At 40.6% G+C, this 20,687-nt stretch overlaps 1 protein-coding gene across 3 annotated transcripts in view; it reads right to left on the reverse strand.

Annotated features, from left to right (window-relative positions):
• The window catches only part of MEGF11 (multiple EGF like domains 11), a 210,842-nt gene that overhangs the window by 66,878 nt on the left and 123,277 nt on the right, over positions 1 to 20,687 (reverse strand). For all 3 annotated transcript variants that reach the window (XM_050903192.1, XM_050903189.1, XM_050903191.1), the window contains exon 9: positions 14,673 to 14,847. In XM_050903192.1, the coding sequence (XP_050759149.1) occupies positions 14,673 to 14,847 (175 nt within the window). The remainder of the gene's footprint in view (positions 1 to 14,672; positions 14,848 to 20,687) is intronic.

The following is a 20,687-nucleotide window of genomic DNA, read 5'->3' on the forward strand; positions in this document are numbered from 1 at the left end:
GAGCATTGACTGTGAGGGGAGTAAAAGTTACCACAAAGTAACTGTGGTTTGTTATTTTCCAAATTGTTTGTACAAAATCTGGCTGAACTTCGTTAATTGCTATTTTATAAACCCAAATACATTTGCTGTGGCCTGCTACAGGCTGCTACTGGCGTAACACATGTTACTCCCTCAGTAAGGCCACAGAAGAACCTGGGCCAGATTCTCACTTCTGGACTGTTGGGCCCCTAGAGCCTCTCATTCCCCATCTGGGTTTTTCTGTTTCCCATTGCACAGCCTCACAATTGATCCAAGATACATTAACAGTATATTTGGATTATTTTTATTTCAAAAACAGGAGTACTCATCCTATGGTCCCAGGGCTGTAGGGGCTTCAGAGCAACAATTATCCATCCATCTTCCCAGAAGGAACCTTCCCCGTCACGTTGACCACGCATCTGGGAAGCCTTTGGCCACAGCTTAGAAAAGCCTTTGATTAGTATTTGGCTACCTGGAGAATAATTTGTACCTATCAAGATTGGAGAACTTGTGCAGCCTTTCGGTCTGGACACCATGCATACATATGTAGAGCTGGAATTCACAGAGCTCATGGTTTTCAGCGCAGTAAATCCCAACCGTGAGGGATTTACTGTGCAGGATGCAAGGATCTGTGCATCTAAGGAGTCAGGCATTGCACGCTGGCTCAGGATCCTTTCAAAGTGGGAATGCGGGGCTTGGGCCTTGAGGTCTCCTGTCTGAGTATGTCCCTGTCCTACTAACTCATGGGAAAGAGGTAAGGGAGGCGAGCTGCGCTGACAGCACTGGTGGCAGCAGAGCTGCCCTGGGTGCCCTCATTCCGGGCACAGAGAGGGTTTTTTCCTTGTGCATGCACCGCCTGATCTGCGAACAGTAAACCCACACAGGCAAACTAATAGACACTGTGTGTGCAAGACAGGTTTCATCTTTTGAAGTGGAGGGTGCACAGAATCTCACCACTCTCCTGTCCTCCAGCATCTTAGCTCCAACATACTTCATACATCCGAAAGGAACAATGCTCTGGCACAACAAAACTGATGATGAAGTGGAGCAGTACTCTGTAAGAATAAAGGCAGCAAATTCTAGCTCTGTGAGGTTTTTTTGCCTCCATGAAATCAAGTGAAAACAAACAAATACAAATAAAGCTTTCATTTAAAAAATTGGATTTTGCATAATAAAACTCAGCAAACCTGAGTTGGATTTCTGTCAGTGAGCACTGTAATCCCCCTCACCACCAGGGAATAGTTTTCTAGTTTGCACTAAAAATCTGCCCAACATCAGTCAGTTATCTGCAATTAAAAAAATCCATTCCTACTGTTCAAGCCACCTAAATTTGAGCGTTAAAAAAACAGAAAGAGAATTCAATAAAAAGCGCAGGCAAGAGATAGCACCCTCCCCCCCACTTCCCATAAATCAGTGTAGCACTGTTGCTGGCAAAAAAATCTAGACTAACTTTACAACGCTTGAATATCTGCCTGGTTTAGTATTTAGGCCTTAACTGCAGAGCACTTTAGTGTCAGCGAGGCAATGAATACAGCATCATATAATTAAATGTATTCACAAAGAAAGTAGTGTGGAGAGTAAAAAAGATGATCATCAACCTCTGAACAAGATTTTTTTATACAGTCAGCACTTTTCACCTAATAAAATATCACAAAACACATTTATCCAGGAGGGACCTCTCCAAAAATAGGAGATTGGATTTAGACTGGGTAAAACAACTCCTACATCATTTCCTCGGGACATTTCTTCTGGTGAGATGGTGCATCATACCTGAGAGGACAGCCTCCCACAGGCAGCCTGTAATGGAGTACAAGCAACACAGCCATGCACAGTTCAAAAAACATGATGGAGGTCAGTGTTCAGGTAAATCGGATGGGTGTGCAGAGCTCGGCCAGCCCCAGCAGTTGGCTACGTAAGGGCTAGATATGAAAACAAACTCCTAATTCTGTTCACAGCAGAGCTGGGGAGATTGTTTATGGAGTAGATATTTCCGATGGAAATGAAAACATCTATAATACATGGGTTTAGATTTAGTTAATGGGAAGATATATTATCAAGGCAGGTCCATCATGCCTCTATCAGGAGGACTACTAATATACATTAGGGGACCAGCTGGATAACCAAGTCCTCTGTTTAGTTAAAGCAATTTAAATCTGGAATAGAGCCGCTTCAGATTTATTCAGGTGAGGCAGGGCGTAGATTCTCAGAATATTTTAAACTTAACTGTGCTGAAGCTATAAAGAGTCAAACATCTGTGGGGCTCATTGCTGCTACTACAATCAACTTTGATCAGCTGCTACTCTAAAATGCTCCAAAAACCATGGCCATATCACAATTAAATGTCCCAAAAGGTAAAATGGCCCAGGCATAACGTACGCTATTTCAAGTTAGTGGAAAGTATTTACATGCCTGAGAAGTATCTACTTGGTACGTGTGCTCTTCACGATGCACTCAACAAGCTACTTGTGTCCAAACTGTGGGATAGAAGCTAGCTAAGTACGTCAAAATACTAAATTGCAGTCCTTGAATACTACTAGTAAAGACAAAAAAGCTGTTTTCTTCTTTTTTTTTTAATGGAGGCATCTGAATTGGAGCTATCACTATGGTAAAGGGAAGATTTTAACACACTGTGCAGTTCCATCATTTTCTTTCCCAGATTTGGGCAGAACAGATCAGTGGCTAACAGAAACTTAAGCCATTTGGAAATATGGAGAGCATTTCAGTGCAGTGCAGTGTACTTCAGAGTGAGAATTCAGAGCTGGCTGTGACAATTCTGCACCAGCTATCTTACGGGAGTATCTTTGTCTGGAAATTAGACATGGTTTCTGCTCTGTCTACATAGCCTGAGTGGCACAGTCCAAGATCTACCTTGTAGAACAATTGTGACCTCCTGACTTTTTTGCAAGAATAAATTTGGGCTCTGTCTGCCAAGTCTGAACAGTTCTGCAAAAAGGACATTAGCAAAAACAGGAAATAAAAGGTATCATTTATACTTTCAGCCTCTATGACATCCTCTGGCAAGAAGATCCACAGCTTAATTATAAATACAAAGGAGAAAAATTATCTTTATTTGTTTGCTTCAAATCCACTGCCTGATTTTTAATTGGGAAACTTCTTATACTGTGATAAATAGCAAACATGCATTCCTTTTTCCCGTTCCCCCATGGTGTGAGAGACCTCTCACATACCTACCCTCGGTGACCCCTTTTCTAAGCAAAATCATCCCACTCTTATTCTCATTTTATGGGAGCCATTTCACAATTTAATTACGCATTCTGTGAAAAGCACTATCTTTGTCTTTAAACCTGCTGTGCAATCATTTAATTGGTTGCCCCTTGTTCCTGTGTTATTAGAAATAGTAAATAACCATTCCTTGTTCATGTTCTATGCAGCATCCACAGTTCCATAGATCTCTATCGTATCCCTCCTCAGCCATCTGTTTTCTGAGCTGAGTTCTAGCTTATTGAGTCAGTCTTTGTATAGAAGCTATTCCATATAAAAGATGATCTTTGTCACCATTCGCTATTTCCATTATATCCTTTGTAAGCAGAAATCAGCCAAACTGTACGCAGTAATTTGAGATTTAGATATATTATGGATTTATACAATACCACAAAAATGGTTTTTCCATCCTGTTTTGTTCTCTTCCTGATCATTCTAACTATTCTATCTGGCGCTCTGGGTTCATTTGTTTTTTGACTGGTGCTGAGCACTCATTTGAGTTTTTCAGAAAACTATCCACTGTGATTGCCTGATCTCTTTCCCTGAATGGTAGGAATTAAATTAGAACTCCCTTTTTGTGTATTTACTTAACGTTATTTTCCCGCTGTCTATTACTCTGCATTTTTGAACGCTGAATTTCAACCTACCCAGTCATTCAGTAACATGAAGCCTTTCCTCAAATTCATTACTAGCTTTATATTTGACAATCCCAATAGTTTTGCATTATATGCAAACTTTCTTTTAGAATTCTACAGCTGTACTATACAGTTAAGGATAATGTCCAAGCACAGTCTCGTATCTAAACTTCCCTACCACGCACACTGTCTGCACTCACCAGTGCAGTCACTAGCTGAGACCCGCATCTTTCTGCAGCAGAAGCTGCTGAGCAAGTTCAGTACCTCAGTGCATGCCTGAACTCTTGTTCACACAGACCGGACTGAGTCCAGGAGGAGTTAAATGTGCTGTACACAGCAGGTATCCTCAGCTGGTCTCTTGCTAAGAGCACTGAAGCCACAGAAGCAGCAACGTGGATGGAAAATATGCAGGTATGGGGCTGATGATGCTAACACCTGCGGCTGACCTTGGTTCTGAGCTGCATGATCCACATGTGAAAGGATCAAAGCAAAAAAAGAAAGCATCTAAAAAAGAAAAGATATGTCAAGTTTAAGCTAATGGGGTTTGCAATGTACCTTCTGAAAAGCTGGTAAATAACCTGGCAATCATACACAGGCAGATAAACAGATATCCCCTTCAAACTTTCACAGATATTCGTAAATCCAAAAACCTACAGCAAAAGAGTTCAAGATCTGGTAAAATTTCAGTTGCTCTTTGGCATAAGAAAACACACCAGGATTTTCCATTTATACGTGTCTGATTGTAAAGGATAAAGTCTTTTCCTTTGACAGTATAGTTAGACAGAAAATAAAATGAAAAACTAACCTGTGACTTAAATCCTATACTTAGGTGGTTTTAATGAAGTCAGTTTGCAATTTGAACTACCAGGAGACTCAGCTACCAACACTTTTATGCATAGATCCACAGATAGTGTGGATACAGATATATACATTTAGAAGCTTAATAGATGAAGAGAGACACTGCTATTGGCAAGCAGTTTATTCCTCTGCAAAATTCAGATCAAATAACTCAGTCTGAACAGAATATTGAGCTCCACTGATTCTGAATGAGGCTACAGGAATGGAAATGCAATTTGACATAGCCACATTGCCAATTAAGGATAAAATACAGGAAATATGTCAACTAGCAACAAAGGCAGAGGCATTCAGGCTTTCTATATGAAGTTGGTTCCTTTGGACCCACTTACGAAAACTTTGGAGTTATTCAGGTAAATAAAACTGCAGCAGAGCCCAGAAGTAAAAGTAAATATAAGAAGAAAGAGGAGGAGACCTGGGACTTGCTCACAGTTCTTATCAAATTAGAGACACCGTGTGTGACTGAATGAGTCCTCATTAGTAGAGGCAGTCACTGAGACAAACTCCACTCTTGTATATCTGGGACAATCCTACCAAAGCTAGCAGTTGTGTTCAGGTAAACTTGGGCTGACAAAGTAGAATTTGAGCTGTCACAGACTATTTCTGGAGCTTGTACATTGATAAGAGAATAAGCAAACAAAATGAAATAGAAGTAGTTCATAAAAGGGTCTGAAAGATTCCATTGAATTCAAAGAAAGGGATGCAGTTTCCACAACTGAGGGAGACCCACTGTGCCTTGTGCATCCAGTGACCATGTTAAATACTCTGGGACAATAGTTCACCTGCTCAAAAGCATACAACAAATGCCCTGAAGCGAGAGAAGACCCTTCATTATGGCTCATGCAGCCAGGCGCTGACATGAACACTGTCAGGGTTTAGGAGAACACAGGCTCCTAAACACTGTGGCTGCTGGTGCTCCCGCAGAAACGTCTAATTGGTCAACAGGAGCTCCGGGGGGAGAACACCAACAAGCCTAATAGGCAGCAAGCGCCTGGTTCATTGATATAAAAATCAATAGGGGAGCGGCTTAGTCTGAAAGCCTGGGAATACACAGGTGGCCTCCCCATAATGATCTTCCCCGTTGGGATCTGAATGCAGTATATCCTCTCCTGTAACAGAGCAGAGCCAGAAGAATCAATTTGTGAGTTGTTATTGAAATACCGGGTTTAGCCCGCATCCAGTTTCTTTGCATTGAGGCGATGTTCATTGTTTCCTAGTATACATGCGGCAGGGCCACCTCAGAAGTGGATCGACTTTTCAGAAAGGCACCCGCCATTTAAGGAAGATGCAGTACAATCTGGGTGGCTTGCAATGCTTGTGAAGGGTGCTGTTCCAAAAGCTCTGAGTACCTGTGCTGTTTGTCCCCAGAAAAAGTCCTACAGGGACTTTGAAATGGATCACACAGCCACGCCACCAAGCTTGACCTGAAGCAATGGTTTGTGAAGGTAAAATGGGAAAATGCCTCAGTCTGCCAGCAAATTTGCCAGTCACTGCTGATAGAAATGGGGTTTGTGATGTCCATACTGATCCACAGGGAGCTGGACTGAGACCAAAGTCATTTCATGCAGGCCACTGCACAGCCAAGAGAAGATAATTTTCAGTCTGTACTGACCTGGCCTGGATCTGACCTAGTAGCCTTGGGATGCAAAACTTTATAGTCTGTTATTAGTCCCAATGGCCTCCAAAAAAAAAAAAAAAAAAGTACAGCCATTTTACGCACATAAATATGTACTTCTGTATGCATAGAGAAATGGGTAAGAAAATTCAGAGGTCATCAATGAAAAGGGATATCAAGATGCAATTCAGAGGTAGTTTTCTTCTGGTCTATGAATATGCAAAAATTCTGATAGGTACAAATGATCCCTGACCAGTTCTATTTATGTGAGGAATGTACCAAAACATTGGGCATGAGATGTTTTGATTTATGTTAATAAACTCAGACCTTCCAACATGCAGCCCAGCTGACAGAAAAACTGTACAACTAGAAAGTGACAGTTCTTTCACTTCAAGAACAATTTTCCAGCATACTCTTAATTAGGCTGTATGGAACAGAGTGGTTTTTGTTGTCTGCTTGAGATCCTCTTCTTGTTCCGCATCCACTTGCGAATTTGTAAGCTTAAAAAAAATTATCAGATGACTTTTCAGACTTATCTCCATCTAGAAGACACCAAGAAAATGCAAGTTTGAAGGACAGTACATTCCCCAGAGACCAGAACCAGGAAAGGGGGATCTAGGATGCAGCCATAGTTAGTATAGAGGACCTGATTGTGTTATCGTGACCGATTGTCTCACAATTACTAGCATTTTCATCTTTATCCACTTTTCAAGCACCACGTGAATATAATTTTTAACTTTTCCCATCGTGGTTTCCCAGGGCACAGTTACATCTTCCATTTTTTTGGAAGTTATTTTGGTTGAATTTCCCATATCCCTGTCTTTCACTTTACCCCCAGACCCAAAACTCACATCGGTATCTGTTATCAAAGAGACTGCATTTCCTTCTTGCTGACTTTGACAGAATGAACTTCTCAAAACTGTTCAGAACACTTTGAAACTGCCAGGTCTTTTTGCTGTTTCTTGAGCTGCATCCCACTACTCTCTTTGTATCCAAGCAGGGATTTTCCCCCATGTGCTTCTTCTTGGATCACCAGTGATAGTCCTCCTGGGTTGGTTTTACCTTTCTGTTGTCTATGTCTCTTTACTTCAAGGGTAGCTGAGGAATTAGTCATGGCTACAGAAGGATATTCCCAAAGATCTTAAAATGAAGTCTACTAAGAACTTCTGAATAATTGAGGGGAAACAAAGGAAAAACCAAGAAATAGGAAAGAGTTCAAAGGCTGGGAGCACAGGAATCAATTTCTTCCATGTCATGACTTAATATTCAGTCTTTGCTCAGGCAAAATCCTTTCCTTTTTAGGGAATGTGATGCATGGTACTTTTCACCTGGTTATGCAGGGAGGAGATGATGTGAATTTGAGGTCCATGAGCCCATCTGAGTGTCCTTTGCTAGCTAAAGTGTCATAGGAGACCTGACAGAGACAGTGTTACTGCAGTGGGGTAGGAAAGGCCAGCGGACTAAGGAGAGAAATCTGCGGAAAATAAGGCTTTTTTAGCTCCACTACTTATAGGACAACTTGTTTTACTTTTATTATTAATTAATAATTCACTCACTGCCAGCTACAGCCTACGCTCAAACCCACCTGCACAGTATGGATGCCTTTTTGCGTACCCATTGCCACTACTGCTAGCCACACACAATGGGTTTGAGACATTGGATTATGAATACAAATAGGAAACCAGTGAGAAGAAAATGCATCTTCCTTGTGCATCTAGGTAATTCAGGAAATGAGACTGGGCAAACTATTTCTGTTGCCTGTAATACTCCAGTTAATTGGACAACTGCTGTGCCAGAAAACCTTTTCCCCACCTACAGCAAGTAAAATTTATACTGGTGGTTGGTAACAAGAACATCTTGATAAAATGGTCGAATTTATTTTATACCTATAAATGAAAAGAGCTCTTAACAAAGGGGGGTAACTGATACGCTCGGTAAATCAAGGATAAAAGGACACAGGCTCTATTGAAGATTTTTTCCCCTCGCCTTTTCGTTTTAAACCTTTAGATGAGGTGCCCTGTTGCTCTGAGATGAGCTTCCACTGAAGTACTTTTGGAATTATCTCAAAGAGAAATGGATCATTTAAATGAGTTAAAGCCCCCCAAACAGATCCACTATCTCCAACATTAGGTTCATGTTTTATATTAAGAATTTTGTAAAATGTATAAAATAATTTTACTACTGAACCAGGGGCTTATAAGACAAAGAAGTCTTATTCATTTTTTCCTGCTTCCTTCTGAAGCAGTGAAGGATGATGCCTTTAGAATAAAGATGAAAGCAAATATGTAGAAGAGAGGGAATACTCTGATAAATTTGTATTTATCAACCTTGAGTGTTTAGAAAACACCTACAGGCAATGATTCTTCAAATTCCTCCAGACCTACCTGGGATTTCGGTGGATCCTTCAGGGAAAATTCAATTGAAGATAAGATAAGGTGCTCCTTTCTATTTACTTTTTTTTTTTCTTTTAGACAACAGAGAGAATTTTAAAGGTGTAGGACAGGAGAGCAGGCTTCAATTTTTTTTTAATATAGAGGGAAAGATTGTTTTTTCTCTCCTGTATGTTTTCTTCAGGGAACAAGAGATATTGTACGTTCCAGAAGGAAGCCAGTCATGGCTGGAATACTCAACAGACTGGACCTGTAAGTTCCTTATGACCTCTATAAGTAACACGAAATTATGGTCCTCCTCATTTCTATAGAAGGGTACATTGGTCATTTTACTCACTGGGTAGGCATGGGGCAGACTAAGACTGGCCTGAGACGCTGTGTGTGGGTGTTTGTACTGATTGAGAGATTATCCGTTACAAAGTTTGTTATACATTTGCTATGCATTTGAATAGGTTTATAGCACTATAATATACAATTGTTTTTACTAAGCTATTGTTCATCGTGTGTTACAGGGGCTGACGTTTACTCCGATGTGCAGGCATGTACATGTAGACCTCGGAAGCAATTTGTACCCTTGTGGTAGAGAAAGCATTATGGTGAGAAACTCTGGCATGCTAGACAAAATTATGGACTCCTAGACCCAGATTAAGCCTGTGTTACAGTCCTTAAGTGCACAGATTCCCACTGAGCTCAGCCGGAGATATATATTTACATAAGCACTTATATAAGGATATACTCGAAAGGCATTATTTTATTGTGGTTTTAAAATGCAATTTTGATGCAACATCAACAGAAGATGCAAATGGCTATAGATGCGCAGTACTGGGATATATCTTGGAAAGTCTTAGGGAATCCAAGTGACATTCCAAAAGCTGAAAAATCTTCTAGTAAGAGGTCATCACTGCTATAGTTTCCACACTTTCCTGTACTATGATTGGCTTGTATGGGATCTACCAATACAGTCAAGGAATAGAAAAATGTCAAAATGGATTCTTTCATTTTGGTGATGAAGTGCTAGCTTTGCTTGCCAGCATGCAGGGTTCAATAAAAGCAGACAGGTCTTCAAAAAATTGCAGCATAAATAGATGAACTCATTAAAGTAATATAAGTCCTGTCGTCTAGATGTGAAATATAGACCTAAGTGCCCGCTGAAGTAAAAGCTGACCGCACACTCCATAGATAAGTGTTAAAGTTTTCTCAGAGTGTCTTGGGCTGAGAAATGTTTTAACTACGTATCTCCTTGCCACAATAGACAGAATGAAAGCATTTGAAGTTAAATCCATTTTTCAAAGGAATAAAACAAAGCATCCATAAAGAAACAAAGGCATATCATAGGATGAGGTCTCTAGATAGCTACTGTTTTCAGGAAAGTTGCAATTAGCTGTGCAATGGAGAAGGTGAACTTAGCTGTATTTCAATAGCATTTATAATTATATCAGTAGCTAGAACGCTGATAGGTACGTGCAGGGGGTTGTTTTCAAGATCTCCTTGCGAGACAGAAGGTCAGGATTCCTGTGGTCTCCTGTCATATTTAATGCATATCCTCTGGCCTTCTTCACCACATTTATTGAATTACAGGAATAAAATTCAATGAACCAAAAACAAAAGAAGAGAGGACAGGGCAAATCCTGATTTCTTTTACATCCCTACTGCACAACTGACTTCAGTGGGCTTGTAAGAGAACATCTTAAAGCAGAATTTGGAAGGAGGGGGAGGCACAAGTTAGTATAACCCCTCTCACCACCCCCATAATTGCATCCAAGTAATTTATTGCAAGGAGTGACTATTTGCATGTGGGAGTAAGGATCCAGTTTCTACCAGTAAAGAATCTCCCTATATACTTTTTAAGGCTAATCTTTGTGTACTCCCTGTGTGTGTTTATCAGATTCCTTCTTGTCACAAATGAGATGGCAGTAGAACGGCTTTTCAAAACCATTCTTCAGAAAAGCATCACTGGCAATTCATCACATGAGTACTAAGAGGCAATCCTCAAATATGTTAAAAATACCAGTTTCAGGGAAGTGCCCTGTGGGCATGCTTATAATGATTATTCCCTGCAATCATCTTTTAGTTAAATTGATACAACCTTTATCCTCCCTTCACAAGTGAGATGCAGTAAGCACAGGGTTTCCAACAGGCCTGCAGTGTGGACTCTACTGCTGGAGCATATGGGGAGTAGCTCTAGACATGCTCTGTGATTTTGGGGAAGAAGATTTTGTTGTGTCTTCTCCACTCCTATTATCCTATTTTTATTGTCCTGTATGCTGCCTCCAAGAACTGGGCTGTTTTGGGTATAATTGTGGATCACTCAAATTTCTCAGCTACCTCTTCAGTCAAATCTACACACAGTGTCTGCACTGTGGTTTAGACACCCGTACAGTTAAAATAGTGCAATCCCCTGGTGTGAGCACAGTCGTATCAGAACCTCACACAAATAACCTGTACCCAGTAACATCTTTACAACAGTGTAATTTGTTTTTAGAGCTAGGTATGTGCAAATCTGGTCGTTGAGTCTGACCCAAAATATTCATCAAAAAAAGAAGACATAAAATGTTTTGAAATTCTATCCAAAACTGCAAGCTCACCAATATTTAGCTTTGGCATTTGAATTCTTGGAAATGTCACAGCTAATAAATAATGTATTATTTTCTGAGCTACAATGTACATTTTTATTTTAAAACTTGAATCTGCTTAACTTCCAAAAATTAAGTGCTCTGCTCACGTACATGTCAACCTATGGGATGGCTGCCTTTCCACTTAATACATTTAATAAAGGTGACCAGATGCTTTGTGTTTTTAATGGCTTGTTCTGCATCCCAACAAAATGTCCCTGTTTTGGCTACGATTGCAGATGATTCATTCTGAAACCCAGCCCAGCTGCCCTGACACAGCCGAGGCAGGGCACAGTTAAAAAACAAGCCATCTGTGCAAAAGAAGTGGGCTGGAGGAGTGCTTTGTCAGGAAAAGACTGTCATTTCTTGGTCACTATGTTTTCTAGACATCCAGTAACCCAGAAGTCCCATGGGTCCAACCTCTCTGCCTTTGCAGTTAAATTTTGCAGTTATATCCCATGTCTCATCATATTCTCTTCCTTCCCCCCTTACTTAGAAACCATTCAGCCTGCTCTGCTATATAAGATCGTGTGTAGATCAAACGTTTCTGTAAAATGTAAGATGTTTCACTTTCATTCTTTCCAATCATATGGCAAAATTCCTGACCCTGTAGCTGCATCAGCCAAGCCTCATGCTAGAAAAAGCAAGAGGGATTCATTTATGGCTTTTCTGAATAATTAGCTCTGCCCAGTTCTGTATTAGCATCATTCTATTGTCAGCGTTGCCAAAAGAGACATCCCGCATTCATGAACAGTCGCGCCACTCGCTTGCAGGCTAGCCGAATTCAAGGGCAAAGTTCTACCCGCAGGCAAAGCTCCCCACTGCCTCAGCAAGAGGCAGGCATGCATATTTGAAGGCAAAGTCTGGTCTTGAGCGTGTCATTGAGATAAGGCACTTCAAGCCTTGAGAGGGTTCTGGCCCCACAGCATCTTTCACATGACCTGCAGGCTGCATCGAGAAGCAGTGCTGACACCTTCTCCCTGCCCAGGCGATGGAGCATACAGCAAGAGCAGCTCGGCAGGACACCGCCGGTCCGGGGTAGGAAGGAAAGGTTCCTGTCAAGTTTTCTTTACAGCCTATGTTCTCTAGCATTTGAAAGAATCATTGCAACTCAAGTCCTCTGGCATGCATACGAATGAAAAATACGCTTCAGAGGCAATAAATTAGCAATTTCAAGGCTTTACTTCCCCTCATGGACTAATTGTCAGAGATTATAGTATATTATGAGAGAGCAATGATACTAATGCCTAAATATGCTTCAGTGATTATAGAGCTATCCTCAATAACCAAGCTGTTTAAATGTCAATGCAAGAAAGCTCTTTATTATGAGATTAAATATTATTTTGAAGCAATGCAATAGGAACTTCCCAGGCTTCATGCCTGCAATAATACTCTCTTGGAGAAATATATATTGGACAAACTATGCTTTTTTTAAAATGTGTACAGTAAAGGGTCCCAAAATATTTTTGCGCTGCAAACTTGAACAGCATTCCTGATAAGAAAGAGGATCTTGGTATCTTTTTATTTTGCATTTGTTACTAACATGCTGCTGCCTTCATTCTTTCCTCCACTTTATATTAATACTTGTATATCACCACTGTATAGAGAAGATAAATTCTTGTTTTCTATTAGTGTGAGTGGGGAATCAAACTTCAAAGCCCTTTTCTTCTTTTTTTTACATCTCTAAGTACTAGTGTCTTGCACAGATGCTTTTGACAGTCCTACCCCTCACATCTAAATAAATCTGTTTATACCCGGCATTGAGAGAACCCCTGGAAATTAGATGGAAGCTCCAACTTTCAGGTTCAGCTGTTGACATGAAGCAGAGAACAAAAGTGTCCTTAAGCCATAACTCCAATTCCACAGTTCTGGAGATGACAGTTGGTGATCACAAGCTCAGGTGTGGATTTAAAAAGGAGCTCAGGTGTGGATTTAAAACGGAGGGAGCTCAAAAGGCTTTAGCATCCCACTAATCTCATATAGGACTCCCACACTATGGATCTTGTAACACAGCTGTGCAGCCTTCCCCTATAGGTGACAGCAGCGTATGACCCTGCAGAATACCACAACAGTTTTTTCTAGAAACCCCTAAACACTGCAGCGGGTGCTGATGGTAGGATGTGGCTGCTCTGCTGCTCAGATCCAACATGTCATTCCCCTCCTGTCGTTTATAAAGCTACCCGGTATGTTGTCCACCATGTTTCATAAATGCAAATCAAAAGAGGTGCAACATGGTCAAAGATCACATCTCATGTTCCCTAGTATTTGAAGACATTTCTTCATCTCATTTTGAAGCTGTAACTTAAAACAATAGAGGGTAAAACTCATCTAGGAGGCTGCACGTTTTAGTTGGCTGCTAAATGTCAGTGGAAGTTCTAAAAATATTGGGAATGTCTTTGAATCTGAAGCTTGATTTCTAGTAAACTTAGTAATTATAACTAATAATTACTGTAATAGTACAGAAAACATATAGATAGGCCTGTGGGGACAGATCATGTAAAATAAAGGACACAAATTACAGAAAGGCAACTGCTAATGAAGTTGTGGTGGAATTCTCTCTTGAAAATAATTTTTTTTCTTTAGGAAGCATTGTTTCTTAAACATATCCTGCAGATCTCTTCCATGGCGTACTCCTGAAGTAAAGAGGTGCTTCATGTATGGATGACCAGGGAACTTACTAGCAAGAGTTTCATTATGCCCAGCTGTAGCAGGACTGGACACCTGGATCCACGTCCTAATACTTTCTGCTGCAACCTGGCAATCGTTAATTCTGAATTTTTGTTGTTTCATCCTGGCTGATTTCTTCAGCCATTTTATATCTCACCTATCAAACGTAATGCTTGTTTACCTCAGAAAGTCTGAAGCTCTTTCTGATGCTCAGGTAAAAGACACCTGCCATATATGCTCAGAAAAGACATAAATTGCTCTATCATTTGTAACATTTTAAAAGATCTTCATCTATTAAAATCACAGCGTGACTGACAAGGAACATGCTGAAAGGCCATGAGAATTCTTTTTCTGCTCTTCCAGGCAGACAATAATCTGACATCTTTTTTGTTATGTCTTGACTTAGAATATACGATGGGAAACCATGTCTTTATCCTTATAACAGTAATAAACTTACAATACTGATGTTAAGTAAATAACCAGAAGTAATAAGTTGACACTGCTCAAAGGAGAATTATGTGGACTTACAATAGAATGGGGAAAAATTACCTGCATTTGGCCACTTTCATGCAAATATTATTTGAAATCAGATTAAAATCCTCTTTAATTTTTTGCAGGCACCTTATGAAATTCCCCGTTATTCCCAGCTCTCACTTACCATATATCCCGGTGCACACGTACACTTCCCTGTGATGCTGTCACAATCTGCACCGTTCTGGCAAGGGCAGGTCAGCTGGCAGCCTTCGCCGTAGTATCCAGGGGGACAGGTTTCATTGCAGTAGAGTCCAGCCCAGCCAGCTTTGCAGCTACATTCTCCAGACAATGGATGGCAACTAATGAAGACAGACAGACATTAATGAGATGTGGACATGAAAGAAAAATACAGTCCGTAACCAGCAGTAGAACATTTTACATGCAATGCCAGCAAGAGTCACACTAAGAACAGAACAAACTTGAAAACTGTTAAGGATGGTGACCATAAGCAGCCATATCACTTAGGAAGTGAATAGGGAATATGGCGCTAAACACCAGCCACTTGCAGACATCTGGGAACTGCCACAGCACTGGTAATTTTACATCTTTGAAGTTCATGCTTTTCCATTCTCAAATCAATGTGACTTGGATTACTGACATTAACCACAACACAATTAATCCATACTATTTTATGACATATATGTGCCATACTATTTGGCTGTAATACTGACAGTCAAAGATATTCAGGGTTAGGAGAAATTCCAATGGATGGAGGAATGCAATCAAGAGAGTTGTGAAGATAAACCTGAGTCCTGTGGCACAATCTTCTGTTCTATTCTATTCTATTCTACTCTAATTGGTGTTTTAAAAGTGAGTGCCACCTCAGCAGAACTTTTCAGCAGGGAGAGGTAGAAAGGAAAGTGCTTTGGAAGGGACAAATCTCCTTGGAAAAAGAGTTTTGCAGGGAATATTCAGCCATAGTGAACAGAACTGATCACTACCTGAAGCCTTGGGATTCATTTGGGGCAGGAGTCAACAGCTGTGCAGGGAAATGAGTCAAGTTCCTTTATGCTGAATAATGAGCGCTGCTGCCCAACATTAATCGTCTGGCTTTCATTTCTATTTAGATAATTCCACACTGTTGTGAGAGCACACAGAGAGAAAAGTAGAAAGGAGAATCAAGCCCAAAAGACCAGACAGTGCCTGGTCCTTCTGCATCTGGTAGGCGGAAGACTTACCCCTTTGTTCCTCCTGCTATAAAACAGTTTATCTTTATTCATCATTTTCTCTTCTACGAACAGAAAAAGCATCTCCCAGGTTTTCTTAGGGCACTACCTTCCCACAGCAGGAGAGCCACGCTGAGGCTGTGGCTGGGGGCTAGGAAAGGAGGGGAAGGCTGGAGATGTGTTAAGTCCTGGTTTGAAGAGATGGAGGCTTCTCGGGGGTGAGAAGGGAGAGCACAGGGGGATGTCTAGTTTGGGGAGATGAGGTGGTCAAAAGAGAGAGCAGGGGATGGAGAGGGAATCTAATCTTTGGAAAAGGACCCCATGTTGTCTGAGGCCAGCTGGGAGTGTATGGCTTCACCTGAGAGCTCAGTATGCTCTGGGGGTCTCTGCACGGCAAGACTGTACCATAATAGCACTGTCTAGCCCTCAGGGAGAAAGATGAGAAATAATATTGCTACAAGTCAGATTTTCTTGATTCTTCTCAGACCAAGAAAGAATAGAGTTCTGCAAGGTGGCACCTCTCTATGGGCCTGTCTCCTGCTTTTTTGCCTCATAGAGGCTATTTATTTTCCTTTACGATTATTTATTGCTATAGTTTAATATTGCAGACATGACTGAATGGCTTTCTTTACACCTATAAAATTAATATCGCGTATGTTAATTTTCAAGGTAACCTCATAAAACGTAATTTCCAAATATGTTTCTGGCGATTACTGGTAGGAGAGGTTAGTCATATACTGTTGTGACTAAGAATGATCAAATTTTGTGAGTGTCATATGTTTCATCATAAATAGTGTTTTACTGACTAATTAAAACAATTCATCAGCTTAACAAACTACCATCCATGAAATTCTTCTGACAAAGCAGTCCCTGAAATTATGGTTGTTCACAAAGCACCTCTTAACATTCAGATGAAAATAATAAAAGCTCATTTTTTTCCCCCTCTGCGTCTATTAATCATTACCTAATAGGAGCAGAAAGCTAAACATTAAAGAAATGTTTTAAAGTGGATTTTTTGTTTCTCTGTTTTCACTACTACTGCACATATCATACGGTTCCATGAGAACTGCATCTGTTGGCTAAATTAAATCTTTCAAAGGTAATATATGATCATGGCAGTTTGAATCAGTCTATGACAATTCAATTGCAAATACTATACTCAGTAAGAATTTCTACTCCAAGGTTGGCTCCTTCATCAAAATGGACAGCTTTTTTGCATGGGATGCAAGCTATATATTAAGGACTAAAAATCATCCTAACATGCACTAAAATAAGAAACAAAAAACAAACAGGCTTTGCAGAAGAGTCTGCAGGAGACAGGGGGCCTGGACTCCAAAACAAGGTCCAGTAGAAGGCTGAGACCATATTCTGCCCCCCTAAAGCCTCGTCCACTCCTTTCATGAGGCTACGAGCTAGGAAACATCCAATGCAGATGTTTGGGTCTCTGCATCCATATAATCTTCCCGTTGAAGCAAGAACAATTTTGTTATCAGCCTGAGCATATCAGAGTTTTGTTTTTCTCCTAGGCCAAGCACTTGTAGTCTTTCAGTGCTTTGAAATACTTATCTTTTGCTGCCTGACAGAGTGCTGGCATTGTAGAATTAGGAAAAATCCTCCACATTAAATTTCAGAGTTATGGTACCCATAACGATAGTTCTGGGTAGGTAGCAACAGTTGGTGAATAGACTGTACAGCAGGGGAAGGGAAACTTCTCCTCGACAATAGCAGAATAAATCTTTCCAAAGCTTTTGGCAAGCCAAACATTAACACACACCATAGTGTCATGGGAGCCTAACAAGCAAAAGGACCTCAAACCTACATAGCTAGGTTTGAAATGAAGTTGCAGGTTGTGTCTGGCCAGGGGACACAAGAGACTTGTCTCAGATACAAAGAATACAATGCCCTGAATCAAAACCACTTGTTTGACAATTAAGGTGCCCTGATGCAGTGTTACCTTGAAGATGGCTGATCTTTGGCGGTGCTTAGCCAAAATTCAGAAGACAGCTGTTCTCTTGCCGATCCTGCCATTGAATCTTGGCCATGTAACTTACTCCTTCTGCCTTCATTTTTCCCATTTGTAAAATGATGCCTTTCTTCCTTTAGAAACCCTTTTAAGATCTGCAGCTGATATCACTAAATAGTACTAAGTTTTTATTATTAATTGTTTTTTCTATTCTGATATGTATGAACTATTCCAGTAATTAAAGTCATCAGAGTTACATACTAAATATATTGCAGCTCGTGATGTAGAAATAGCATATGTATGCATATATATGTGAGTTAAGAATGTTTCTCTCATATTGGCATTCTGTAAAACTTCATTCTGTTCAAACTATGTACCTAGGCATATAACAATAACTAGGAAATGCGTCTATCATCCATCCAACCATCTATGCATCCAGACTGTCCAGAGAACTAATGCTAGCTGCATTGAAGTTGAAAAGTTGGAGGCACTTAATGGCAAAGGTGTTAAGGCAAAGAATAGGAAATACAGCTAGCAATGTGAATTATTTGTGTAATTCCTCCCTTCCTGTTCTGAATGTACCTTTCAAGGTCATGAGTCCATGTAACATTTGGCCAGCACAGGTTACAGCATATGTAAGGCACTTCTCCATGCCACCAATAAACTGAAATTAAGAAACACAAACAATTCCTCTAGAGAAGGATCACTGAATGGATGGGTAAGAGAATGTGAGGCTTCCAAAAGGATCCCAGAAGGCAAATACACTAACATCTGCTTTCCAACCACTTGCTGTGAGCAGGAAGGGAACCTTACACTCTTGAAAGAGTTTGGCAGTATTATACGTTAGTATTTTGCATTGAATCTTAACAACTTTTATTTCTTCAAATCTCTTGCATAACAGGAAGGAAGAGTGTAGAAAACCCAGAGTGAATGCAAGCAGCCAAGTGTTGCTCTGGCTCTAGGCCAAGTAGAGGTGGAAACTGGAAGCTGTCCACAGCGCACAACATGGCATGAGAAGGAAATTGTTCCATGGCTCTTGCTGCAGTTTGGAAGCTACTGTACAGTCCCTGGCTTTTGAGCCACATTTACAGCAAGAAAAGATTTATTTTTTTTTTTAATTTACTATCTGAAGTGAAAAAAAGAAAGTAATTTTTGACCTTTACATTTTTTAAGCATCTAATTTTGAGGAAATCTGAGGAAAATAGGTAACTTTCTTAAGACAAATTGGGAAAAGAAATGCTTTAAACAGCACAGTCTGTTCCAAATTCTGAATTTTTTCTCCACACATCTTTCAGCCAAAACAACTTCTTCCCAGCGAATTTCCTGACTTTCTGTTTATATGCTAGCACCAGTCATCTCATCTTAATTAACAACAGCCCTAATTCTTATTTAACGGTATTTTCTGTCTTTTGGTGTCCATACTACATTCAGTCTCCCTTACAAAAACGCCCTCTTGCTTTTAAAGAAGTAGCCACCGTGAAACTGTAGGGCCACTCCTTCAGTCCAGCACATCTTCAAAGCCAGCCTCATTCAAGCACATTATTGACTTAGGTCAAGGCAAAACTTCATGTAAGGTCCATGAGGTTTGGTCCTTCCAAACTTCTCAGTGTTGAGGCAATAATTAGAGCCTCTGGAGATCTATCCATTTCATTTGACTTTGTCACAGCAGGGTAGTGTCAAGGCTTAAGAGGTCACTGTGTCTTCCTTCCCTTCTCATGTCTCTGACCTGGGAAAGACATTAGTAAAGGCATATGGCTCCACATGCTGGCCCCACACCAGTGTTCAGGAAGGGTGGGTGGCTGAGGCTATTCCAGCTATTCATTTCCCTCTCCGCTTTTCAGAAGAGCAAGCCAGGATTATGCCTTTCTGACTATTGTGGACTGTCTCAACATGGGCTTTTTGCATAGGGGAATTTTTTACAGGTGTATCCTTTCCTGTGGAAGGACAGTCCAAGTCACCAATGCATTCTAAATTACCTAATTCTGGGGTTGTTCAAAAGTCCTGTACAAAGTGCCTTTCAGCGTGCTTTGATGCAGAAATTATTGGACGATGTTCTTCAGCTGTTACTATGCAGGAGGTTAGACTAGATGATCACACTGGTCTCTTCAGACATTAAAAAAGATACATCTATGAAAATAGAAAAGCTGATTGTGTATTTCTTAATGTTCCTCCCCAACCTGCTCCTCAAAGCTGCCAGAACTTTCCGTTCCAGCCAGCTCTCCAACCAGATCATATGAGTCAAAACCACTGACAGAAATAAGCAAGCTTTCCTCACCTTCTTTCACGTGTTTATATAATTATCCTACACACTTTGGTATCGCAACAAGTAGCCAACAGTTTAAGCTGCTTCTGGAGAAAATAGATGGCTGTGAGTAAATGAATCACTTTGGAAGACCAGGTCCAGTAATGATAAAAATTCAGGGGAGGAATGGGAGGAGGTGGGTGGGAAGAGAAGTGCGCTGTATGGGACTGGTTAACAATCAGTAAAAAGATTTGTTCAGAACATGGAGTGCCATTGGAGAAGGTCATTTTCCATCAACTTTGACACTCCTCGGCTCAGAAATTGACAGCACTCTGAGGAGCTCATTGAAAAGTGGAAAGCTGAAATACCATGGATGAATGAAAGAACATTTAAGGATCTACAGCTTGCTGATATCTCTTTGTTCCATAACAGCAGTGATAAGATGTAGGAAAAAGGGAGATTTTATCAATGGAGAGACTAGACTCATTTATTAAGGAAACGAAGATACCATCTTAGCAGAGGATGCTGCAAGTGAAGCTGACGGCGCAGTGATGGGAGGGAAGGCATAAAATGTATCCATCAGACAGCAACCAGGCACAGGTCAGGTACAAGGTGTGTAAGAATGACCACATGCCCAGAAAAGAGCTGTGAGAGGATTCAATCCTCCACCTTTCTGAGCTCTCTCAAACTTGAGACCTCATCTTTCTTCACAGCTGGATGGTGCTAGTCTGTTCTTTCAGGAAGGATCTTCTGGCAACCCCCCAGAGC

This window comes from Gymnogyps californianus, chromosome 11 (genome assembly GCF_018139145.2).
Source record: "Gymnogyps californianus isolate 813 chromosome 11, ASM1813914v2, whole genome shotgun sequence".
NCBI lineage: Eukaryota > Metazoa > Chordata > Aves > Accipitriformes > Cathartidae > Gymnogyps > Gymnogyps californianus.